Source organism: Notechis scutatus, chromosome 4, assembly GCF_049901735.1.
Source record: "Notechis scutatus isolate UNSWTSFEM ecotype Mainland chromosome 4, rNotScu1.2, whole genome shotgun sequence".
Taxonomy (NCBI): domain Eukaryota; kingdom Metazoa; phylum Chordata; class Lepidosauria; order Squamata; family Elapidae; genus Notechis; species Notechis scutatus.
In genome coordinates, this window is record NC_142012.1 from 27,780,723 (window position 1) to 27,807,511 (window position 26,789).

A 26,789-nucleotide genomic window follows, 5' to 3' on the forward strand; every position below is an offset into this window, starting at 1 on the left:
AGACAGTCTAATGGATCTTTACTGTTCATCTGGTTTGTTCTTTTTCCTCTTTCTTTATCTTCTTCTATAACCCTTCTTTTTCTCCTTTAGCACTCATGAATAGTGCAACTCAAATATGCCCCGTAGAAGAGGTATGTCTTTTCTCACTTCCCCGCCTGGTGCTTTGCTTCTATAAATTTTAAATGGTGCAATTAGAATAATTTGCTGCTGCATAATCAAACAATATTTTTTTGCTAAATCATGTTATCTGGAGAATATTCCTTCTACTTTGCTATTATTTTAATTATATAAGATAAATGCAAATGATTTCATTCAAATAAATTTTCAGTTATTTTAATAATATTTATAATGAGAAAATCTATAGTTAAGTCATTTTACATAATTCAATGTGCTCTAACATAATTACCTAACATAAGAATTAATTTTTGTTAGTAGTAATATTGACTGAATCTTACTGAGGCTATGCTTGGAATTATGGTATTACTGGAAATGCTCAGTCCACTTTTCGCTTGTCGTTTGAAGGCACAGACATGAAATGGGGGTCTCAGAAAAGTAGGACAAATTGATTGAATCCATCACATATTCTTTTGGTTCACATAGTATGCTAAGTCAAATCTGATGAATATATATGATGATTGATGTAGTAAAATTTGATGAATATATATGATGGATCACTAAGTAATTTCTGATTTATAAACCAGAAGTCGCTCACTTAATAATGTTAAGCCAAAATCCATATGGTTTAATTTAGTGTGTGGGTATTTCTCATACCAGACTTTTTGCTTTTGTACTAAAATGAAGTCAGATCAGGTATATGTGAATGTTAAAGACCTTAATAAATCAACCATATACAGTATATTTATATTTTAACATTGTGGGACTAATTTTGAATCCTGTATATATTATCCCATGAGCTATAAGGTATATCTAATGAAATTTCCTTAATCTCAGAGCCATAAGGAGATGCTGATCAAATGCTGGACTTAAATATTATGTTAGCAGTGGTAAAAATTAATTGTCTGCCTTTTTTTTTAAATTAGCTTCTCGGACAACTTATCACAGTGAACAGCAAAGAGAAAGAAGGTATGTTAATAGTCATTTGTAATTATTCTACCAATAAAATAAGTGTAAGAGGTGACTTATGACATATAAATGAAAATGTTGCTATAGAGCAAGGGTCTTCAAACTTGATAAGTTTAAGACTTGTGGACTTCAACTCCCAGAATTCCCAGCTAACATGACTGGAGGAGGAATTTTGGAAGTTGAAATCCACAACTCTTAAAAGCTGTCAAATTTGAAGACCCCTGCTATAGAGCAAGGGTGTCAAACTCATGTCATTATAACTTTCCAAAATATTGGGGAAAGTGGCTAGGGTGAAAGAGTTTGTTATGTGCACATATGCTGTTATCACAAAGAGATAAATCAAGTCTGTTGAGATTGAATATACAGAATACTATTGATTTTTGTGGACTCCACAATATTTTATATGTTGTGGTAATTCGTTTAATTAAAAAAAGAATTTGAAAAAAAAAAACTAAAAAAAAAAAAAAAATAATAAAAAAAAAAAAAAAAAAAAAAAAAAAAAAAAAAAAAAAAAAAAAAAAAAACAAAAAAAAAAAAAAAAAAATAAACAAATTAATTAATAAAAAAAAATATAAAAAAAAAAAAAATTAAAAAAAAAAAAAAAAAAAAAAAAAAAAAAAAAAAAAAAAAAAATATAATATATTTATTTCCAACCATTTTTCCCCCCCTTTCCCCCCAAAAAAAAAAAAAAAAAAAAAAAAAAAAAAAAAAAAACCCCCCCCATGCCTCTTAAATGCCCAAAATGATATATCTGTTATGCTGAGGTATTTGTATAGATTGGACTTTAGCGGCAGGGCAACCATTCACCAGGGCCAACCACAGATGTCATGGGGCATATATAGTATGGGACAGCTACTAATGCATCCTCACAAGGTAATAAAAATATAGAAAAACAAATGAAGTTTATTATTCATATACATTCACTATATTACATATTTTATACATGGCCCATGACAATTCTTCAATGTGGTACGGGCAAACCAAAAGCTTGGGCAGCCATAGTTAAAACGAATCTATGAGGATATTTCAAAAATTCAAAAATTGAATTCTTGCTAATTGTAAGAATGTTGGAGGTTTTTTTTGGCCTCTTAGATATAGGAAACAAAATCAAGGTGGCAAATGGACTTATCTATGGGCGCTAATGTGTTGAAGAATGAGAAAAGGTGTTTCCCAGCAACTGAGTTAGAAAAACCCAAAATAGTGTGTAATCATAAATGACTGAATTTGGTCTTAATCTTTTTTCCCCATCCAGACGCCCTGAAATCACAATAGTTGCAGCTGAGCCACTTGGACCATCCTCCTGGTTTCCAGGTGGAAACTGTGTCCCTCAACAAGGGCTACTGTTCCAGTCAACTCATAGCCAGACACCTTGGAGAACCACTGAACTTGTTCCAGCAGAGGTGAGGAAGCACAGGATTTCCTTCTTGGTTCAAGTTGGTGTTTGTTTGAGCATTAATGTAGTGAAATAACTGTGGTGTCAGAATTCATTGTTAGCAGCATTTAGGACATAGACAGTGAGTTCAGGAGAAGAAATGGCGAACTAAAGAGGCAAAAAGTAGAACTGACGATCATGGCATAATAAAAAGGCAGCAGGTAGACTGGCTTTTGAAATTCCCCCCCCCCCCCCCCCCCCCCCCCCCCCCCCCCCCCCCCCCCCCCCCCCCCCCCCCCCCCCCCCCCCCCCCCCCCCCCCCCCCCCCCCCCCCTTCCTGAACAAGAAGAACACTTGAGATTTCCATAAATTCTTCAGACAATTGCTTCTCACGAGGCAACTATGAGACTGCAGTCTCTGGCAATTTGGAGGTCTGGGAGATAAAGGGAATACAAGGTAGTTCTAGACTTAAAACAGTTCATTTAGCAACCATTCAAAGTTACAAGAGCACTGAAAAAGGTGACCGCTTTTTACACCTATGACCATTGCAGCACCCCCCTAGTCACGTAATCAAAATTCAGATGTCTGACATTTGGTTCATATTAATGATGGTTGCAGTGGTCAGGGGTCATGCGATGACTTTTACAACCTTCTGGCAAGCAAGGTCAATGCGAAAGCCCTATTCATTTAACAACCATGTACTAATTTAACAGCTGCAGTCATTCAATTCACAGCTGTGGCAAGAAAGATGGTGAAATGGGGCAAAATTAAAAACACTTAACAACATACATTTTGGATTCAATTATGGCTGTAAGTCAAGGACTACCTGTAATCGTTTTGCTCTAACCCCAGTTGATGCCTTCAAAAAATACTGGGTTTATATACTTACTTTATTAAGCAGTTTTGGGAATTACTTGTTAGCTGCTTTTCAATTATTAGGAACCTTTGCATTGACAAATTGTGTAGTGAGTGTCAACCCTCCTGGGTAAACCAAACAGGAAACATGATTAGATGAGCTAAATCTACTTTATTCCAAGGCTACATTAATAGAGTCTGAAAGTGCAAACTTTGCATCCTCTACTTTTAACTGCTTGCTCCGTTCGGGTGGGTCCTTCCTTAGTTTCCTCAGAGCATAAAGTGACTTGGACTGTTATTTGATTGTTTCCTAAGCAGCATCTCTTCTCCCCTTTCTTAAAGGTCACCCATCCCCCCCCCCCCCCCCCTCTCTCCCCCCCCTCCGCACTCCTTCTGCTTGCTCCTCCGCCCCCCCCCCCCTTGCTCCCCCTCCTCCCCCGTTGAGTTTCCATCAATCCTTAGCAAAATACATTTTTAAATACAAGTTTACAGCCTTAAATTTTTTTTCTGGAATAAACAGCAAAAGAGTGAAACTTTTATGGAAAAAAAACTTTGATTTTTAGAAAGTTACAAATAGATTAAGAGTCCAGATAACTTTGAAATAAAATTTTAGAATTAATTATAAGAGTCTTCCTCATGGGATAATGCTTTGGTTTTGATTTTTTTTTTTAATGATACAATTTGAGGCTTGGACATTAGAGGGAACCAAAAAGAACAAATATTACCATTAAAGGAGAAGAATTCTTCATTTTGACTTAATAATACAGGATGGAGAAAAATATTTTAACATTCAACATATTAAAGGATACTTTTTGAACAATGGACCCAGAAGTTAATTTTAAGAATATCTGCTTCTACAATAGATTGTGTTTAAAAAAATGTTATAGAAGAGGAACAAGTTTTACCGGACACTGAACCGAAGCTGATTTGAAGGTGAATTTGAAGATTTAAATGACAGAATGATATGAAAAAATATTTACATTTTGCATACAAAAGAAATCAGCTGATACCTTAATAATTAATAAGGATATATGCACAACAAGCCGAGAGAGTGGCTTGGATAATTTTCCTATATAGTATTTATTTACAAAAGATGCTTGTTAAGGTGTTGAAGAATTTTGGGAGAAAAAAAAACAAAGAAAAAATTAAAAGAAACAAAGTTATAGAGCAAGGGTGTCAAACTGGCCTGCAGGCTGCATGCGTCATGCGCAGGCCACGCCCACCCCAGCTCTGCAAAGACAAAAAAGTCGCGATATGTCATGATACATCACGTGACATGATCGAATTTGACACCCCTGTTTTAGAGCATTATTTGAAAGGACTAAAGATCAAAATTGTTAAAAGTAAAAGGAAGGAATATAAATTTGGTTTATGTAATCATGGTTAGAACAGGTGTTATTATCTCTGATACCTCTTAATGTGCATTAGCTGATCAGGACTGAAATGATGAGATTTTTAAGGATTTGTTTTTTGATAATATATGGGATATGGGAAGAAAGAATATTTATGTTTTGAAAGAAGGTAACAAGTTAACTAAAATTGCTTATGCTTGTGATGAAGGGGGATATAATTTCGTTATTTCTCTTCTTTTTGTTTGCCATATTATTTTTTCTTTTCTATTATTTTGTATTTCCTTTTCTGGACCTTTTTCCTTTTATTTTTTTAGTTTGTATTAGTTTTTTTAATTATTGTTGGAATTTTAGTAAAATTACTATTAAAAAGCATTTAGGATATGGACCAGGATTTTTTATATTTATAAATGCTGAATTTTTAACATGAATAGTGTGTACATTTGGTATTTTTATTTTTCAGCCACCTTCATATGAGCAGGTAATCAAAGAGATCAATCAAGTGCCAATCATCCCAGCCAGCAATAATAATGCTGCCTGTGCTGCTAATTCTAGACGTACTACTACATCTTCAACACAGACTGACTTTCAAGAAGAGATAATCAGCAATTTGCCAGCAATAAATGTGAAAAATAATATTTCCATTATCTCTGAATGCAGAAACATTCCAGGTACATTGCTGTTAATTATATTTTGAAGATGTTTAAAAGGATTGTTTTGGGTAGATTTTTTAAAAAAATTGATAGATGTATTATGCAAAATAAATGTTGAATTAGTTTCAGCTATTTTTTGTGTTGATTGACACAAAAGTCTTATAACTGAAATAAGATGGCGTTGGTATATGTAATAAAATTTAATGCACGCCACCAGGACACACTCGTACATAGGGGTGGGATGCTACCGGTTTGGCCCGGTTCTATAGAACCAGTAGCTCTAAAGAGCAGCTGACACTGAACCAGTTCGCTGTGACGACCTTCTGATCGTCTGTTTGGTCCATCCTCCTGCCTGGGCTCTTGACTGTCCTTTATTTCCTGCTTTTTCAACCTCAACTGCTTTGCGCAGCACAGCTGAGGTTGAAAAAGCAAGAAAGAAGAGGATTTTCAAACGCGCACCCACGCGCAGCGCTTGTCAGCTGTCCGGCCAATGTTATTTTGCAAATGCAAAACGCACTCTCACCGAACCACACCGGTTGAATCCCACCCCTGCTCATACAATTAGATTTTCAGAAATGAAATGGTACTGGACTTTTATTTGGATACTCAAGCTTAGATGTTGACATAGATATTGAGTATTGGGTAATTGAAAAGTACTGGATAATTGAAAATCTAGGAGAATATAAGCCAAAAATACTTTTCAGAAGATATAAATAAACTATAAAATATGAACTCAGGGAAAAGGTCTTTCTTGCCTGTAATATCCAAACTTTAAATTCCAAACTTCTTGCAAACTGAAAATAATTTTCCAGTTACTTTAAGAAGTGAACAAATATTTAGTTAAAGACTACTACAAGGACATATTTTTCAAGCTGATTTTTCTGGTAAAAAAAATGTAGATTAATTTTTATTAACAAAATTTCTGTGCCAATCCAATCCCTAAGATGTATATCTTAACACTGTCATAAAAAAAAAATCCACCTCCAACACATTTTATATCTCACCAGTAAAATGATCCATCAATGTTACATATGTATTGTTGATGATCCTCAATTATCATGATTGAAATGACCAAAAATACTTTAAAGAATCTTATTTACACAAACTGTTTATCAGCAAGTAAATTCTAATGCACATACAATTATTTTAAAAGTCATATCTGGTTAAGATATAGTAGTGAAAAATAAACATAAATAGACCTAGTTAAGATATAACCTAATCAAAGTTCTTCCCAAATTAAATAAATTCTAGCTTATGTATGAATTAACTGAATCATTTATATTTGTATATAAATAAAAGTACTTATGAGGTTTGAAATATAATTTTTGCATATGTTTTCAAAATGTGCTTGGACACAATACACAATTTCTATAAGTTCTCACATGAAAGTAAATTTACAATCTGTTTGCTCTTAGCACTGATACATTCTGTAGATAAATGATTCTATGACTGCAGTATGATTCTATGCAATATTTATTTTAAAAACTATTAGCCTAATGCAGTGGTTCTCAACCTGTGGTCCATGGACCCCTGGGGGGACGTGATGTCATCAGAAGGAGTCTGTGAAGGCTTGAAGAAATGTTATGATTTAAATTTTGAATTAAGTCTTGGTAGGGGGTATTTAAAGGGTGGGGTGTGGTGAAGACAATATTGAAAACCACTGGCCTAAGGTGTTATTTGATGTTGCAATCTTTCAATGAAACCTATTGTGTATGTACATTGCTTTTTTTTACAGCTACACATACTCCTCAGAAGCCACCCAGACCTTCATCATCTCTGATAAACAGCAATCTTCCCATAAATGAACAGCTCTTAGTTATTTTAGAAGACCAGACGTCTCAAGAGAAGTCTAATGCTGCGGTATGTCCTGTGCCAAAACCAAGATCAAAGGGCAATCTGAAACCAGTGGCTAAAGACAATCAAGCAAACAATCAGGAACAAAAGAGCCCATCAAGCAGTGAAAATAATGAGTTAATTAATTCTTTGATGTTCCTACTAGACAATAACCTTGAGGAAAGTCATATAGTAATGGACAACATGGATACAGACAACAACCAAGGTAACATATTATCACGGATTAAATCATTTGAAATGCAAGGGAATGTCGAAACTTCCGGACTAACCAAGAAACAGGAAGTATCTCCTCGCTCATTAGGGCCCAAACCTATCATTAGTGCAAAAAAGCCTGTAGTGGCACCAAAGCCAGGCATTAACAGAGCATCAGGAGAATGGGAACAAAAAGCTGCCTCCCAAGAGAAGCCCCTTCAGACTGAGGAAGTTGGGAGCAATATTACAACCAAGCCTGAATTGCCAAAGAAGCCAACATTAGTGACTGTAAAGAGGAATAATAGCAATGGGCTCCTTAATTCGGGAAGTGGATCAGCTTTGGAGAATACTGATGGACAGAGAAAAGTTCCCATTCCTGCTCCTAGGCCGCTTCTTCCCAAGAAGTCAGTCTCTTTTGAAAGTCCTTCTTTTCCTATGCTTCCCCTGAAACCAATAAGTACTGTTCCCAAGCCCTCTGTAGCTGCCCAATCAAATGCCTTTAGATCCCCAGGGGAGTGTTTTCCAAGCAGCGTTACACCATCTCCAGTACAAAATATTAGTTCTGCAGAAGGAGATCTGATCAGCTTTGACGACGATGTTTTATCCTTTAACTCTGCCAAGGCTGTTCAAGAAATTTCTCATTCAGAATCAGGTAAGCTTTAAAAAGAGAAAATGAGCTTTTGTTAAAAAAAATAGTTTCAAGTTGTATAGTAAATGCAGGTGAATTTTAATAGCAACATTAGGTGTGTATACAAAAATTATGTAACCAAAATTTATCTGCAAATGTTTCTATGATGGATTTGGTCAAATGCATTGGTGAGTTTTCCAATTGAGGTCTATGGTATCAAATGCCTATTAAATATTACAGTGTTCCTATTTGACTTTAGCCTCCAAATACATGCTTTGCAGAATTACTGGTTTTTTGTTTGTTTGTTACTATCTTCATGTTCTCCAAGATAACAGAAATGGGATAAAAGTAGATGTTATTAATTTGAATTATGATAATAGGTCAAAGACTCCAGATAAGCTTTCAGGTTATTTGTGTGCTTAACTTTAAGGAAGCTGTACTCTGGAGTGGCCCTCCTTATCTTTGATTTGTTAAAAAACATGTGCTTGAATTACAGCAAAGGAAAACATTGTTTTGAAAATACTACAGTAAATACTGTAAATTGCAAGAAACTTCTGTAAATGTTTCAAACTAGGTAACATCAGGTCAGGAACTCAAACTCCTGATTAGCATTGATGATGTTACCTAATTTGGGTAATGAAACATCTGCAAAAAAAACAACCCAGCTCAGGGAGCACGAAGGACCCTGAGCTATATTCTTCGTTATTTTATTCTTTCTGTTCTGCTGTCATTATTCCTTTTGTTGCTTATTTATCTGGATCCCCTCCACCATTTTGAAGAGGAGGGAAAGACAATATATAATATTGTGTAATAGATTTTATATTATTCAGTATAGTAGTAAACTATTAATATTTTTTCAGATTATTCTTAAGGCATAAGCATGCACATATTTGCCTTGATATATTTCATAATAATTTGCTTTACAGTTTCTCAAATCCCAAACATTAAAATTTGTAAATATTTGGTCTTCTTTGAATTATGAAATTTTAGTTATTTCAAATACTGACAGAATTATCCTTATTCAGAATTTACTTTTACAAAAAATGGAACTGAATATTAGTCTGTAATTGTACAGAAAAAACAGGCACTGGGTAATAGTTGGGTTTTTTTGAAATTCAGTTCAATTACTTTTTTATTCATAAGGCTTGCATAAAAATAATATGTTTAAGGTCTGATAATAACGCTCATGAGCGATCTATCAAAGAGGTTAAGAGCTAAATAAATATACTTGTATGACTTTACATGTCAAACCCAAATTGTTGCAAAAGTTATTTGCAATTCTGGGAATCACTCTGAACATTTCTGAAATTTAATAAGCTAATTATTGTTACTAGAAATGCAGGTGGACCATACTGATGCTAATAATTAGCTGATATAAGTACTATATTAGCTTTAGTAAATTTTTAGCTCTAGAATGTTAGAAATAGACTACTTTTGTGTAGATCTGTGTATATTAGAAATATAGTTTTATATACTGATTTATGAAAGATTTTCAACCAGTGTATAGCAAATGTCCCAGTCAAAGAAAAAATCTTATTATGTTTAACAATGTTTATAGGCAGATTTTTAAAGTAGATAAATAGTACTTTATTTGTACAAAAATAAAATGGTACTGAAAAAAAAACTGATTTACTATTGAAGTTCTAGTTAATTTAGATACCAAAGACTGAAGGTTACAATTTACTTTAAAAACTATGGAACTGGTTTGTAAATTTAAAACCAGACATTCCTGCAGTTATTTTCATCCCATCAAAGCTATGAGTGTGAAAATTACAATTATGAGAATAGTTCTTCCTTTCTGTCTGGTGTGATTCTTGTGGTAGCACTCAAACTAAGTTCATAGGGTGATTGGCTGAAAAGTTCACACATCCTCTCTCAAAACTTTCTGGACTTCACCCTCTGGTCCCACCTCCTTTTCTGGGGTACTGGCTTGATAATTCCTGCTGTCACCAACTCTGTTCAAGAGGTGAGAGAAAGAGGCATTGTGGCTTTGTAACCTCTCCTTTAACTTTGAGTGTGAGCAAAGGGTTGGCAATTAAGAAGGTAAACATAAGAATACGAGAGTAATTGTACCTCCTGGCCATATAGCATCAAGACAAGTGACTAGATGTGATGTCATTCCATTTCCACCACTTCCATCCTGGGAGAAAGAGTAAATAAAAAAATCTTACAAGAGTAAATAAAATAGTTTTGTCTATGTCTGTGTCTATATATAAATTTATACAAACTCATGGCTTATGTATTGTTGCCAGAGCTCTAGTGTACAGAGTTGGTGAATTGCACCAGCTGGCAGATAATTTAAAACTCAAAAATTCAAAAGACCACAAGATGGTACTGATCTAATCTTTTATTTCCAGATTGAGCACAACAATTGTTCCCTGGAATTTCTAGAGAATAACACTTTTTTCTACTCGGGAAAGAGAAGGGCTGGTACATTTGCCTTTTCTTTATGTGAACAAAGTCATGCTTTCCAATGTATATTCACTGTCTTAGTAACTGGCTGTAATTCCTGTGAATATGGACTGTCATCGTTACATTGGCATTGTGGGAAATCTGATTATCAAGTTGGTGCAGGCCTATCCAGAACTGAAGAATGAGATAACTGGCAATGGAAAGAGGCTTTTGTAGTCTTTCAGTGTGAAGCCAGATATGACAGATGTTATGTGTGTTTTGGAAAGCTTTATAGGAAGTAAAAAATAATAATAAACCAAGAAAAACTTCAAATTGCCAAAAAAAGCAAGCTCAGCAGCCAAAGAATGTTCAGGGCAAATTGAAAAAAAACAACAACAACCCTGAGAATGAATGTGAGTGAAATGCTCTGTTTGGAGGGAAGTAGTCAAGCCCTAATAGCAGTTCCCGACCAAGGAAGGAAGATTCAGAGAGTCTTCTTAATCAGGCTTAATGGAAGCGCTAGATTGAAAAAAACTTTGAAAACTAATTTTAAAAAAAATACTCATTTATTATTGAACCTTTTGAGGAGAGGCTTGTGTGAGTTATTTGAATTCAATTCTTCAAATTCCATAACTGATTGCAGATGCCACACATAACTGATAAGGCTGAAATGTCCATCTGTTCCTCATTTGCAATATTTTGAAAAACGCTTATCTTTAATAGAAAATTCCCTTATTGAAATTTACTGTAAACTTTAGACTGTGTGGTTGGTGTAGGTATTTCTTTCAGCATACAGCCCTAGATTTCTATGAGCCTTATTGATGTTTCCCCTTGAATGGAAACAGGAAAAAATGCTGTGTTTTGCATTTTTCTTAGATCTTACCAATTTGCCATCCAAAGTTGAATCTGCAAAAGAGCAACCAGTTCAGCCAGCTGTTGTGCGTAAACCTACTGTAATCCGAATCCCATCTAAGCCAGCAAAAGGTAATATCCATAATATCCATCCATCCATCCGGTATGCAACCTAGGATCTTGACAAAGCTATTTTTGCCTAAAGTTGTTTTTGATAGAACATATTTACCTTAAAGGATGATTTTTCTAAATTTTAGACAAAACCCTGAAAAAAAGAATATTTTAAAAAATTATAATCACAAACATAATTCTCCCTCTCTCTTCTTGCTAAACTTGGCTTGCCAATTCTAAATGAAACAAAACTTTATATTTCATACATGTTCAGATATTTATATATGTGTATTTAATTTTGGAATTCAGGTTTCCTTTTCTCAAGGCTCAAGTAAACCATGAGTCAATTAGAGTTGAGCAGCTAATCAAATAAATAATAATTCAATACTTACTCCCCTCCCTCCTTCTAGGAGGAACAGAAAAAAAGTAGGGAAAACCAGAATGGAGATAGCAGTGAGTATCATATCTATACTGGGGGGAAAAAGGAAGGAAGGAAGGAAGGAAGAAAGAAAGAGAAGGAGAGAAAGGAGAGAAAGAAAGAAAGAGAAAGGAGAGAAAGAAAGAAAGGGAGGGAGGGAGGGAAGGAAGGAAGGAAGGAAGGAAGGAAGGAAGGAAGGAAGGAAGGAAGGAAGGAAAGAAAGAAAGAAAGAAAGAAAGAAAGAAAGAAAGAAAGAAAGAAAGAAAGAAAGAAAGAAAGAAAGAAAGAAAGAAACCTGGCTAGAATTAAGGCAAGGGAAAGAGATGATTGAGTAGAGAAAAAACAAAAACAAAAAAGCCTTGTTAAGTTTTAAAATGAGTTAAATTTTGCAGGCAAGCAGCCTATTCCAAATTTATTTGACAGGTTTCCAGCATGGGTAACTGTAGTGATCTGCATTTCTCTCTTTTTAAAAAATTTTTATTATAAAAATAGTTTATTAAACAAATTTATACAAATACAGTAAAATCAAACTTTCTGCTTATCGCAACTTAAGCAAAACAGTGTTCATTCAATCTGACATCTCTCAAATTGTGTAAAATATTCATTCACAGTTGTTACTTTAAACATATACAGAGTTTCATCTAATTATATATTACAAATCTAATTACATATAGTGTTACTAGTTTCTTTTGGTGATACCTTTTGGTGATCTGCATTTCTCAATCATGTACTCTTAAAAACAATCAAATTCTTTTCTTGAATCAGTGTTTTTCAAACTTGGCAACTTTAAGATGTATGGACCATCTCTGGCTGGAAATTCTGGAAGCTGGAGTCCATACATTTTGAATTTCCCAATTTATACTTAACCAAGATGTACTCTTCAACATACAACAATTTGTACAATAACTGTTTGAAGTTACAACCTTTTGGGGCACCAGGGACTGGTTCCGTGGAGAAAGCTTTTTCTATCGATCGGAAGGGTGGTGGTTTTGTGTGCTGCCTACATCCCGCAGATGGGGCTTTGCTTGTTTGCGTAGCCCAGTTTCTGGCATGACATGACCCGGTGCTGGTCCACAGAACGGGGGTTGGGGACCCCTGAGTTAAAAGGTCACTGAATAAGGAGACATATGAACAGCTCTTAAAAGTTATAGTTGTTGCAATGCTCCTGCAGTCATATAAACAAAATGTGGGCACTTGGCAACCAGCTCACACCTAAAACTGGTTGCAGCATCTCGCAGTCAAATGGTTGCCATTTGCAACTTTGCCAGCTTCCTCCAAGCAAAGTCAAGCCATTTAGTCATGACTTTGTCTCCCTCATTCCACTCCTCAGACTTTCTTTGCTCACATGCATCGTACCTTTCTTCCCCCTTTGCTTGCTTGCATGCAATGCACCCTCCTCCCTGCCTCACTTATTTGCATGCACCATGCCCTCCTTCCCCTTTTTGTTGCAAACCTGCACTTAGTCATTCCTTCCTATGCCTTCCTGTGCCTCCCTGGACTTTATGTCCTCCTCGTTGGGCCTCTCTGGACTTGCAACACAACCAGAACTAAGCAATGCAATCAGGTGATGTTGTGTTTGCTTAGTGATGGCAATCCCGGTCCCAATTGCCACCGTAACTCAAGGACTGCCTGTAGCGCAATTCCGCTATCAGTGAGACCTGTTATATTTTTCCATTGAATATATTTGTAGAATAACTTTAATAATATTTCTTTAATAATCAAAATCTGAATTTTGGTAGTTAACATTGGAAAATTATAAATATTTTTGCAGCTTTAAATGATATTCTGGAAAGCCCTCCTCCACTACCTACAGAGAAACCAATTGGAAGCACATCTGGTATTGCAGCTGGAAAACTCAATAATATCAATATAATTAACAAGGTAATGCCTTTCCTTTCCTTTCCTTTCCCTTCCTTTGTTCCTTCCCTTTAAAAAAAATGAAGCCACAATATTAAACTGAATTACTTATAATATTTAAGTGTTACAATGCTTAATGTGCATATTTCACCAATTATGTACTTTCCCCCTCCCCAAAATGGTACAAAATGGTGAGAAAATTGCTACAAACTTCAAATAAATAAATTCAGATTCCTTAGATTCCTTGCATTCAGACCTATCCAGTTCCTGCTTTGGTTCCTGCACTTGCCTTGCCTCATTCCAACCAATTTTCCTAGATAGTATATAGTTCTGCTTTCATTTGTACTATGTGTTGTTGAATCATTTATATAAAAGACCATTAAAATCATGTACTGAAATAAAAAGTTCAACCATTTTTAACAAGGTCAGCAGCCACCATAACCCTGCTGCACTTGCATTGAAGCTTCCCTGCCACCCACATTCCCTTGCATATTGCTTGAGTTATCCCTCCCCTGCCACTTACACACCCTCATGCACCTCCCTGAATCTTGCTATATTTGCACCTCCTTGTGCACCCTATATGCTACCTGTATATACGCAACAGAAAGTGTGTTGTAAGGGTTAAAAGCACCAGATTAGAAACCAGGAAACTGAGTTCTACTCTACCTTAATCATGAAGTCAGCTGGGTCTTTCTTTCTTAATCTTAGGAAGAAGGCATTTGGCCAAAAATGTTGCCAAGAAATTTTTTATAGACTTGTCCGGGCAACTACCAGTTCTTTCCTTATCTGATATTTTACTTTGAAATAATCATAACAATTCCAATTTTTTTCCCCAAATAACAATAACATTAATTACCCAATAGGAACCTGAACAGCCCAGCTTGGTACAGCCAATCAAGAATGAGCCTGTCCTGCCTCCAAGGTGAGTATCAAAGAAGCAGCAAAGGGATTGGGTGTTGTGAAGTACATATTCTACTACCGTTATAATACTAACATTAGTTGTATAGTTTTAATTTGTTACTTTATATAGAAAAATGTAAAATATTCTACAATTTTAAAAATACATATGAACACATTAATTATTCTGTAATTTCGCTTTAGAAGATATCAATAATTATATTCACAGTCTGACCCATTCTTAATATTTAGCACAGGGGTGTCAAACTCAAGGCCCGTAGCCTGGATCCAGCCCATGGATCCAGATCTGGCCCATGGTGCCACCCTGGAAACAGTGAAGGACTGGCCCTCAATGCCTCTGCCAGCCCATTTTCACTTGCAGAGCGCTCAGGCCACCACAGGTGCTCCCAACAAGAGTGACATTGAGCTGGCCACACCCACCCCAGCCCCTGAGAGCAAACACAACCCTGATGCGGCCCTCAATGAAATCAAGTTTGACACACTTTGTTTAGCAGAATAGTATATTATGAAGTTACAGGAGAGTATACAGTAGTAAATCAGTATTTGTTGAATAACCCAAAGCAGATCTCCAGTTTTAATTTTAATCTTCTTAACAGATTGCACAAGGTAAAGTAATGTATGAATTAGAAAAACAAAACAAAGTGCCAGCTGTTTAACAGAGGAATCCAACAATGAAGTGTTTTAGTGAAGCCAATGCAATTTGCATTGTTTTTTCCTTGATTGAAATTGTCTAGCTCAGGGGTGTCAAAATTGTGTTGTTACATCGTCGTCTCATGATGTATTGCGACTTTTCCCCCCTTCGCTAAACTGGGGGTGGCGGTGGCCAGCATGTGACGCATCTGGTTCACAGGCTGCAAGTTTGACACCTCTAACTATATGAAGAGCTGTTTTACCCAACAGTTTCCATGCAAGATACCATTCTCATTTTATTTGCAGATCGCTAATATAATTTTGCTGAGATGTATACGTTTGGCATTTGAATTTCATTTTTACAGAAGAGAGACTGTTAAATTGTATATTGTGTATTATGAGTAAGAATATGGTTTAATAAGAAGCCAATGACTGATCCTCTGGATCTAAAGAGAGTCTTCTTTAAAGGGATCAGATTTTTTTTTAAAAAATAGTTAATGGGAATTAGTATTACTTCTAATATATCCATAATTGTAATGGTATGTGTAAATGTCTTTGGGAGATGAGGAGAGAAGTGATGCTGCATGCCTAGGGAACAGGCAGATGAGAGAAAATTAGGGCTAGATCATTGTGGAGATAATATTATGTTCATGGTCCCCAGGAATCAAAAATAACTTGATGGCACAATATTAACCTAGCAATAGTTTTTAATAGAGTGAATTTGTAATATCATTGGAATAGAGTGTGTTTTCTAATACTATGGTTTCTTTATAATTTCTAGACCCGTTCAGGGGAAAATCATACCATCTCGGCCCGCTCCACCTAAAGGTGCCCCAGGAAGACCACCACCACCAAAATCCAACAAAATCTCCTCAGATACTGATAGATTGCCACACTCGTCATCTGATGTGGCACTCCATAAGAAACCTAGCATGCTTGGATTGGGAATCAAAAAAACAAAGAGCGATGATTTTAAAAAACAGGGCTCAGATTTACCACCTCGACCCAAGCCTGGTCATCCTCTATACAATAAATACATGGTGAGAAGATTAATTTCACTAGAGGGGAGATGTGACTTTGTATATGTCATCTCTTATTAAAAGAGTAAGCAGATCGATTTTAATTGTGTGAATGTTCATCAAATAAAATGTTTCATATTTCCAGATGTACTTTCTGGTGACACTGGAGTTTTATAGGGTTCCATCATTTTTCTCCCTTTTGGGATATAACATTTAATATCATTTTAGTGGAATAGCAGAATAGAATAGGAATAGAAATAGAAGAGAATAGAATAGAAGAGTTGGAAGGGACCTTGGAGATCTTCTAGTCCAGCCCCTGCTTAGGCAGGAAACCTGATACCATTTCAGACAAATGGTTATCCAATCTCTTCTTAAAAACCTTCATGATGAAGTACCCATGTTTTTGGGAGGCAAGCTGTTCCACTGGTTAATGGTTTTCATTGTTAAGAAGTTTCTCCTTAATTCCAAGTTGCTTCTCTTCTTGATTAGTTTCCATTCATTGTTTCTTGTCTTACCCTCTGGTGCTTTTGCAAATAAGTTCTTTGTGGCAGCCCCTCAAATACTGGAATGCTGCTATCATGTGAACCCTAGTCTTTCTTTTCTCTATACTAGCCAAATCCAAATCTTGCAACCATTCTTCACGTCTTAGTCTCCAGGCCTTTAGTCATCTTAGTTGCTCTTGTCTGCACTTTTTTGAAAGTCTCAATATCCTTTTTGTAGTAAGGTGACCAAAACTGGATGCAGTATTCCAGGTGTGGTCTTACTAAGGTTTTATAAAGTGGTACTAAATACTTCACGTGATTTTGATTCTATGCCTATGTTTATATTACAAAAGATTGTGTTAGCTTTTTTAGCTGCTGTCGCACATTGCTGGCTCATAGGATATTAGGACTCCAAGGTCCCTGTCATGGCTACTGTTTTTGAGCGAGGTTTTGCCAAATCTTTACTTACACCTTTGGTTTTTTTCTGTCTAAATGTAAAACTGCTTTTTTCCACATTAAAATTTATTTGTTGGCTAGGTCCCATTGTTCAAGTCTGTCAAGATCCTTCTGTATCCTGAGCTTGTCTTCTGAGCTGTTTCCTATTCCTGCCACCCTAGTGTCATCTGCAAATTTGATTAGTTCCACTTCTATTCCAAGTCATTTATAAAGATATTGAAGAGTACTAGGCCTAAGACGGAACCTTGTGGTACCACAGCTTACTTCCCTCCATGTAGATGTAGTACCATTAAGGAATAAGTACCATTTGTCATGACATACCAATGTGGCTTTTCAACAACCCAGGAAAGGAACAAAAACCAATATGGCCCTTGCAGCAAAATTTCCTAATGTGAACCAGTCTATGTCTTTTAGGAGTTGAACAAAACTTAATTTAAATCATAACTAACAACGTAGTTGTATGGGCAAGTATCAAGTTTTGAAACATATCAAGTAACAAATGACGTAATTATGTCAAAGTGGAGTATTTTCCATCACCAATTATGCACAAGCTAAAAACAAAAAGGAATACAGAACCTTGTGCAAAATTCTAACCAGGGATTTCTCATTTTGTGAACAAAGAACTGGAATGAAACTAGTAGGATTAATAGGGCAACTGTGCCATAGATCATTTGGATCCCCAAAATTAATCCCAGAAAAGAAAATGACATGCAATACTTGGATACCTTTTCATGACAAATAAAAAATATACATTAAAATGTACATTAGATCATCAAAAGTTGTTTTGGACTGAAATGTGAATAATTTGTTTCAAGCTTCCTGTGCATCATGGAATTGCTAAAGAAGACGTTTCATCTCAAAATGCTGGACAGCTCTCTTGTAAGGTAATGCTGATTTCTACATCAATGGAAGTGTGTGTGTGTGTGTGTGTGTTTGTGTGTATCTCTCTGTCTGTCTATGTAATATGTTTAGTCATCTAACTTTTTATCATTCTAAAGTGTCGAGAATGGAAATGTACTTTTTTCTGATGCATCAAGTTGAGAATACTACGTAGAGTGCAAAAATGGAGAAGAAACTAGCCAAGTTCATTTCTCCCAAATGCAGATATCCCAAATGCAGATAATAACTCCCCTGAGTGTGCAAAGCAAACAGCAGGTATAAATTTCGATAATTAAATACTATTCTAGGCATATAATTTTGCCTGGAATACATATTCCAATTCCAAATACATTTTTTGCAGCATAGTAAGGGTCTGTTAAGTATTTTCTCATCTTGGACTCCATCGAAGGTTTAATAAGAGTCCCTTGGATGACTGAGGTGGCATATGAAACTGAATAAACAAAACATCTTCCAAAAACGTTGCATTTTCAAACAGTAACTATCAAAGGGATTCGGTGTTACTGTCACTGCTATGATGTTAGCATCTAGAAGAATTTAAAAATATGAAAATTCAATAGGATTGGCTATATTAAAATCCAAATTGATTTTCCCATAGCATTTGAGGATTTTGCATTTGAAATCAGTGAAGAGAGTACTTTAACTCAGCAGTCAATGTTCCAAATATGAATTCAGTGGCTCGAGAAATGATAGAGTATCAGTTATTTGTAATTTCCAAATCTTTCGTATTTTTAAGGATTCCGCTGATATGCAGAAGATTAATGATCCAAGTGTTCCTCATGCAACAGTGCTACATAATTTCACAGCAGGTAAGAAGTGACATCAGAGTAAATTGAAATACAGTTTTGCTTTTTAAATGATTCTTAATATACTTTGGTTTACTTTCTGTAGCATGCTAGAATTTGAATCCCTTGGTCATCCTGATCTTAAAGCTTGCTAGTTGCCGTGTCCTGACATTACATTCAAAGCCTTTTGCTTCTGGCATATTCCTTGGTGGGAAGATTGCTGAGGAGAGAAATATAAGCATATGCTTGAAGACTCTGTCCTCAATTATTTAAATTTCTTTTTTTCCCCCTTTGGTTTTTCTGCTTAGGTTGCATTCTTCTCTGCAGAGAATCTCATCAATGTCTTTTTGTATTCCTTAATAAAACTCAGAGCAATGACCTTTAATGCTATTAGCTGTCTGTTCCTTTGGTCTATATTTATGTAATGTAGCTACCAGAAATAGAGCTTAGCCTAAGTGAGATTTTATTTTTGATTTGGTAAATAAGCTATCAACTGAAACAGTTTTAATTTTTATTTTTCCATAGAGCATATTGATGATTTGGAGCTTAGTGCTGGAGACACAGTTTTTCTTCTGGAAAAAATAGATGATGAGTGGTACAGAGGAAAATGCAAGAATCGTACTGGGATTTTTCCTGCTAGCTTTGTCAAAATTATTGTAAGTATATTTCTCATTTCAAGTAAAATATAGTGCATTTCATCTGGGTTTGCATTTGAGTTCTAATTTAATTTTTCCCCTGTGCATTTTATTGAGCATATCATGTGGTTAAATCTTGCTTGAGTGCACAAAGCAGATATATTTTTTGTACCATGTAGCAAATCTATTTAAATTTGCAACTGTCTTGATCTTTATGGTTTTCATTTTCACAATAAATTGAAATTGTGAGAAAATACCCTTTACTTATTAACCTATTAATAACCTTCTTAACCTATGCTTAATTTCAGCTAGTATATTAATATTCTACCAGCTATACCAGATTAGCACTAACAATGTCACCACTACATCAGTGATTTACATTTTGTGTGATGCTGATGATAATGCAAAAGTGTCAAGCCCCACAGAGCTGATATTAGTAAGAAAACAAGAATAACATGTGTTTCACAAGGATATGTGCGGTGTTAGTTTGGTAGAAATAGGGAATTTTTCAATACTGTAATACGATTTTTCAGCTTCCATTATAGTGAGTTAATTAAAGCGAAGTCTTGAAAACATCTTTTCTCTGAAATTTCGTCAGTTGTTGGGCGGCGGCGCACACATGCGCAGTGGGGCTTTTCCGGGTGACGTTTTGCGTGCTGGGGGAAATGGCTCTGCGTGCCACTTCCAGCACTCGTGGCATAGGTTCGCAAACATGGACTTAGAGGGATGCTACAATGGTCATAAGCGTGAAAAACAATCATAAGTAATTTTTTCGGTGCTGTTGTAACTTCAAAAGGTCGCTAAATGAACTGTTGTAAGTCGAGGACTACCTGTATCTCAAGGCAGCAAACATACTTCCTCCACCTATTTTTCCCACAACACCCCTGTGAGGTGGGTTGGGCTGAGAGAGAATGACTGGCCCAAAGTTACCCTGTCTTTTTTCATGCCTAAAATGGGACTAGAACAGGCAGTGTCGTGATTTCCAGTTTGCTGCCTTAACAACTAAAACAGGGCTGTCAAACAAACCAGGGCTGTCAAACTCGCGGGCTGCAGGCTGGATGTGTCAAGTGCTGGCCACGCCCATGCCCAGTTTAACGAAGGCGGGGAAAGTTGTGATACGTCACCTGATGCTGCTATGATGATGCACTTAGACCAAACCGGTGACTGGGTTTTCAGGAACTCAGAGGTATGCAATTCTTGACTGCAAGGAAGTCAGTTGTGCTCTAACGGTCATTGCAACCTATTTGTGGGGCTGGGCCAGCCTTAATGGCTTACATGTCTTTCTTCTGAAACAGCAGTACAATCCAGGATAAAGATGGATTTGGTTTAAACAGCTGCAGCTCCTTGCTAATTGTGCACCTTCCTGGACTTCAAAACTTTTTCTGACCTTTGAAGAAAGCATAGAGCCCTAATAGTTTTTTTCAAAAGAAACTAATTAAGGTACATAGATAAAATAGTTAAATGTTCCTGTTGTCTCCTTCCTAGATTGATACTCCAGGAAAAAACAGCTGGAAAAAAGAGCCGCTTGCACCATCCAATATTATGTGAGTTTTCATAGAAGTGTTGACTTTGCGGTCTTTAACATGCAGATGTATTTTCCATTCATACAAAGGTATTCTGGCTACCACTCATAGCAAGTAAAATCCTGACTTGAAGACTTCAAACACAGAAAAATTCTTGGAAAGGGAATTATAAAATAGCATACCACAGTACATTACAAAACAAAGCCACAGAATTGTTTAGTTTAAGGACTTTAAATATTTTAAATATTTATGGTTTGGGTGGCTTGCCTAATTGGAAAAATATTTATTGAAAGCTATTTTCTTGTCTATGCTGTTTTGATTTCTGAAAACTAGTTTTATAAAGAAAACCAGTTTTCTTCTTTTTCTTCAAAAGCAGTGTTAACATATGGGAAAGAATATATTTGGGTATAGACTATAAATGTTATTCTCTTGCAATATACTCTTTTTTAATTTCTCTGCTCTGCAGAGGTCAGTGACAATCGCATGACAGGAATTCTGCGAAGGTTGTAAATGGACCTTAAAGTTATGTTTTCATCACCATCATAACTTTGAATGGTTGCTGAAAAAATGATCAATAAATGAGAACTGTACCATTCTTGGAATATATATATATGTGTGTCTTGTGTATATGTTACATACATACACATACACACACATATGCATATACACACATACATGAAGATCTTTTTACAACATCTACTACTGATGCAGATACAATATATGATAGAAATATATATATTGTGGCAAAAAAAGACTTGCAGTGTATATTTCTTTGAAGTTCTACTAGAGAAATCATTCAAATAATAAACATGTGATACAGGTCTAACAAACAAATATAAAAACATGGACCTAAATGATATAAAATGGTTTTAACTCAGAAAAATAAGTGAAACAAATGAAAGAATGATATTTTCCCTTTTACTATTTTTTTCTTTCTTTGTTATTTTAGAGGCCCAAGATGCAGAGCTAGATTTGAATACATTGGAGACCTGAAAGATGAATTAAGTTTCTCAGAAGGTGAAGTTATTATTTTAAAAGGGTATATTAATCAAGAATGGGCCAAAGGAGAGCTGAGAGGTACTTCTGGAATTTTTCCCTTAAATTTTGTGGACGTTATTGAAGATCTACCTGAATCAGGTAAAAACAACTAAATCAACTGGTGAAGAAAAAACAGCATCTCACAGTAGATAATTAATGTGACCAAAATGTCTTATTAATAAAGACGGTTAGATGCTTGGGTATAGAACACATACCAAAATTAGAAATTCTAACCTTCTTCATTGATATTTTATGTATTATATAAATCAGTATTTTTGCACGTTGTTGTATTATTGGTTATGCTGTGCTTGTGTTAATATGAAAGCACAATTTTAAACATATGTACGCTACGGGTACACAAAGAATACAGTATGCGCTGAATCTTAGCACTTCCATAAAATTTTATAATAGCTATTGTACAAGCAATCCTCACAGCAGTTCATTTCATAACTGTTCAAAGTTATAATGGCGATGAAAAAAGTGACTTGACTGTTTTTTACACTTATGACGATTGCAGCATCCCCAGGGTCACATGATCAAAATTCAGCCATTTGGTAACTGATTCATATTTATGACAGTTGCTGTGTCCCAAGGTCATGTGATCATCTGTTGCAACCTTCTGACAAGTAAAGTTAATGGGGAAGCCAGAGTCACTAATTTAACTATTGCAGTGATTCCCTTAACAATGCTGACAAGAAAGGTTGTTAAATGGGACAAAACTCACCTACTGTCTTGCTTAGCAACCCAATGTTTGGCCTCTGTTGTAGTCATGAGTCGAAGACCATCTGCATGCATGTGTGTGATATACTCGGGTGGGCTTCAAAAATTTTAGCAACCGGTTCCCTCCCAGTTGCTGAGTGGGCGTAGTCATGGTGGGCATGACCTAGTCAGCCTCCTGCACCATGGTGAGGGGGCCATTTTCGCCCTCCCCGGGATCCATTTTCAGCCTTCCAGAACTTCCGGGAGGCCCATTTTTTGCCCTCCCCAAGCCTCTGCGCGGGCCCTGTACTTACCTGGCCTCCAAACTGGGCCACCTGGGGACTCCTGGGAGAGGAGGGAAGGAGTGGGTGGGGCCAGCCAGGGATGGGATTTGCCAGTGCACCGAACCGGCCATAAAATTAGCTACCGGTTAGCTAAGTGTTCGCCCGAACCAGGGTTAACCGGTAGCAGCCCACCCCTGGATATACTGTACTAGTGTTAGCTTGCCTTAAGGAACCATTCAGTGCATTCTGTCTTATCATTCAATCCTAAATTATACAGGCTCCAAAATAATTGGTCAAAGAATGTCAGAAATTACATGCTTCCTCTTCTGTTTGTTTAGAAGAAAATTTGAGAAAAGTCATCCCTAAAATGTATTGGCACTAAGATAACTTTTGCTGAAATGCATTTCTCAGACCTATGGTCTATTTTCTATATATTACTCAGGATTTTCTTTTCCTTTTAAAAGCAATGCTAGGGCGGGATACAATAGAATAGAATTTTTTATGGTGAATCAGATTATATGAAGCAACAATTATGTTTGCTTTATATTATGTACCAATTTAATTTAGACTTATTCAGAGAAACATCATCTGCCATTTTTAGAGCTGAGATGCACACACCCACCCACCCACCCACACAGCCACCCACACATACCCCTTCTGAGATCGTAACCCTGTTTTGTTAAACAAACCTCATCTGGCTGGGTTCACTGGAGACAATAAGCTGCTTTAATGATAAAATCGGCTACACAATTTATAAATCAGTTAATTACAGTTGATTAACCACTGTGACTAGGTTTTCCATGCTGCAGAGTGTAAAACAAACAACAAACAACATTACGGGTTAGTGTACTAAATGAATCCAGCCATTCTGTTTAAGATTTTCAACAATTATTCTTGGAATTGTTTTTCTCTGAATGTATTATGTTATGAATATTACTGGAAGAGACTATATTTAAATCTGAATAGTATTTTTAAAATTACAATAATAAATTATAATTTATTATTATTGTAATAATAAATTATTATACGATAAATTATTGTAATAAATAATAAATAAACAATGTTTATGTGTTAATCTTTTATATAGGTGATGGCAGTTTCCTGCTGAGGAGTAAACATTCAGGATCAATGACACAAGTAATGTATTTATCATTTTATAGCATGTAATCAATCAGACACAATCTGTTATTCTAATATATACATTAGAAGAAACAAAAAAATTCACCAACTTTCTTTGGTCATTGCAGGATTAAAGATTACTTTTCCTAATCTGTTAATTAATTGCACTAAAGTAATTAATCTGTTTTAAGCCTATTAAATGATGTGTATAGAATTCATTGGATAGACAGTGTTTTCTCTCAGTATCACTAGAAAGTTTAAAGCTTACACTCCTATCTTTTCTTTGTTTTCAAAGCTGGAAGGACAAGCTGGACAGTGGTGTGATGCTCTTCATGACTTTACAGGAGAAACGCAGGAAGATTTATCATTTAAAAAAGGAGATTGTATCTTGATATTAGAACAAGTGGATTCAGAGTGGTATAGAGGGAGGCTAAATGGAAAGGAAGGCATTTTCCCAGCTGTGTTTGTTCATGTTTGTTCAGGTACAGTGCTGAAAGAAAAATGGAACTGCTTTCATCCTATTGTACAGGCTATAAAGATACAGGTGGTTCTTGATTTACAACTGTAATTGAGCCACAATTTCCGTTCTAGGTCATGATGGTCGTAAACTGGCTCAATTTTAAATCTTTTTTGCAACAGTTATTAAGGGAACACAATGGTCATAAAACGAATACCGTGGTTGCAAAGCAAACACTGCAATTGTAAAGTGAACAGTGAGTTGTAAAGTGAACTCATTGTTTGCAAGGGGGAAATTTTGGCCAGAAACTGAAACAGAAAAAGTCCCGAGATTAATAGATATGTTTATGAACAAAATGTTTTGACCAAAAAAAGATTATATAACTACAATTTTTCTGGATGCTCTATTCAAATATGTTACCACTGGTAGATTTTTACAGTATTTATATATATTCTTGAAATTCTCAATTGAAGAAGGTCCAAGGTATCTGAGGAAAATGGGAGGAAGCTCCAAGACTTACTGTTATTCTGCTAAAGTCTCAGTATTGTACTCTCAGTCATGAAGGTGTTTATTTTTTTCTCTTTTCGTTTGTTCTTTTTATTTTAAATGATTAAGAAAAAGAAATTTTGTGGTGCCTTACAGTTTGAAGCAAACATCTTTAATGCAGAACAAGCTATTTCTTGAGATAGAATTACAGACTGCTATACTATACCTTTGTAATATGCAAACACAATGTTAGTATTTAAAAGCTTACTCAGATTCTAAAAGTTCTGGCATTCAGTTCGGGGTAGTGATTAAGGTGCTGGTCTAGAAAGCAGGAGACTGTGAGTTTTAGTCCGACTCTAGGCATGTGGCTGGCTGGGTGCCCAGTCTACCATACAAGTTGTTGTTATGGGAAAAAGGAGGAGGGAGGAGTATTAAATATGATCACTGCCTTGAATTACTTAACAAAATAATAAAGGCAAGATAAAATTCAAATAAATACATTTTCTGTGATACAAGTAACATATGTTTTCCTCACGTACTTGCAAAAGATCATCCTCATAATAAATGCTTTCTCTGCCATTTCATACAGAAAAGCATGATGATACCTACAATCTGCCCTCATAAATTACATAAAATATATTGCAATGATTTAATAGCTCATTTACTGTATTCTGGTAGTGTGGCTGGTATACTTGTAACCTGATCATGATCACACCCTGGTGGTAAAATCTGGAATGGTTTAAGATGTCAATTAGAATCCCCTCTAGTGACTTGATATTATTCCAAGGCAACGTTCTTGGTTAAGGTAATTACCAAAGTAAAAAATGAAGATTTATGACATGAAACAGTAGTTAGTGCTTGCTTTTGTCCAATATAAGAACAACAGTGTAATTTCCCTTTGAAAAATTAAGGAAAATATATTTTTATTCCCATTTGATAATTAGGAAAACACTTTGTTTTTTAAAAAAATTGCAAGTAGATTTTTTTTTCAAAGGAAAAGGGCATAAGTTAAACTTGCAGTGTATGTGCCGGGAAAAAGAGTTGTGCTTTTCACTCCCTTCACTCAGTTAACCTCAAACCAGATTAAGATATTTGCAAAAAATGTTTTCTTATATTATCCCAAAGATAGACCTTGAATTGGATCATCATATCTTACAGGTGGAATGCAGTCATCAGAACCTCAGGGAAGGAGGAAACCCAAAGCAAAGGCCCTGTATGATTTTCATGCAGAGAACATAGATGAACTTTCTTTCAAAGTAAGCATATTTAAACATACAATTCTGCAGTGATAAAAACATTCTATTTTATCATTGTGAAAAATACCATCCTGAATTTCTCCTGCAGCATAAAAATTAGGGAAATTGTTTATTATGGGTTGATAGTAAGTTTCTTCTTTTTTATACTGCAAAAAATTGTGTTTGAAAGAAGAGTTGAACAACCTATACACAAATCCACTGTTGGATTTAAGATTATCTTGATTTTAGTGTGATGTATGAAACAGCCGGAACACAGTTTACACTGTTTCTGTAATGAACTGAATGCAACTGAAAAGTGGGCTGATATTCTATTATATTATTATAATCCATAAAAAATACTTTAGTGAAACTTAGCCACTTAATTTATTTTTCCCTAAGAAATTATCTAACTGCAAAGCTTCTAGCTATCCCAAAGAATATAAGGCCTACTTTGAATCTTTTTTCTTTTGACATATTAAAGCCTTTTGTTTTCTAGCATAAAACACTGTTT

At 35.5% G+C, this 26,789-nt stretch overlaps 1 protein-coding gene across 7 annotated transcripts in view; it reads left to right on the forward strand.

Annotated features, from left to right (window-relative positions):
- SH3D19 (SH3 domain containing 19) overlaps positions 1-26,789 on the forward strand; it is a 53,465-nt gene that overhangs the window by 24,754 nt on the left and 1,922 nt on the right. For 3 of the 7 annotated variants that reach the window (XM_026668763.2, XM_026668762.2, XM_087963034.1), the window contains 17 exons: positions 91-131; positions 1,041-1,083; positions 2,336-2,483; positions 5,123-5,330; positions 7,048-8,010; positions 11,254-11,361; positions 13,530-13,639; positions 14,479-14,537; positions 15,945-16,203; positions 17,936-18,004; positions 18,754-18,826; positions 19,328-19,458; positions 20,923-20,981; positions 21,910-22,097; positions 24,069-24,118; positions 24,396-24,582; positions 26,202-26,299. In XM_026668763.2, the coding sequence (XP_026524548.2) occupies positions 116-131; positions 1,041-1,083; positions 2,336-2,483; positions 5,123-5,330; positions 7,048-8,010; positions 11,254-11,361; positions 13,530-13,639; positions 14,479-14,537; positions 15,945-16,203; positions 17,936-18,004; positions 18,754-18,826; positions 19,328-19,458; positions 20,923-20,981; positions 21,910-22,097; positions 24,069-24,118; positions 24,396-24,582; positions 26,202-26,299 (2,769 nt within the window). In that variant the 5' untranslated portion in view covers positions 91-115. The remainder of the gene's footprint in view (positions 1-90; positions 132-1,040; positions 1,084-2,335; positions 2,484-5,122; positions 5,331-7,047; positions 8,011-11,253; positions 11,362-13,529; positions 13,640-14,478; positions 14,538-15,944; positions 16,204-17,935; positions 18,005-18,753; positions 18,827-19,327; positions 19,459-20,922; positions 20,982-21,909; positions 22,098-24,068; positions 24,119-24,395; positions 24,583-26,201; positions 26,300-26,789) is intronic. The other 4 variants (XM_026668761.2, XM_087963036.1, XM_087963035.1 and 1 more) reach the window with 3 other exon arrangements.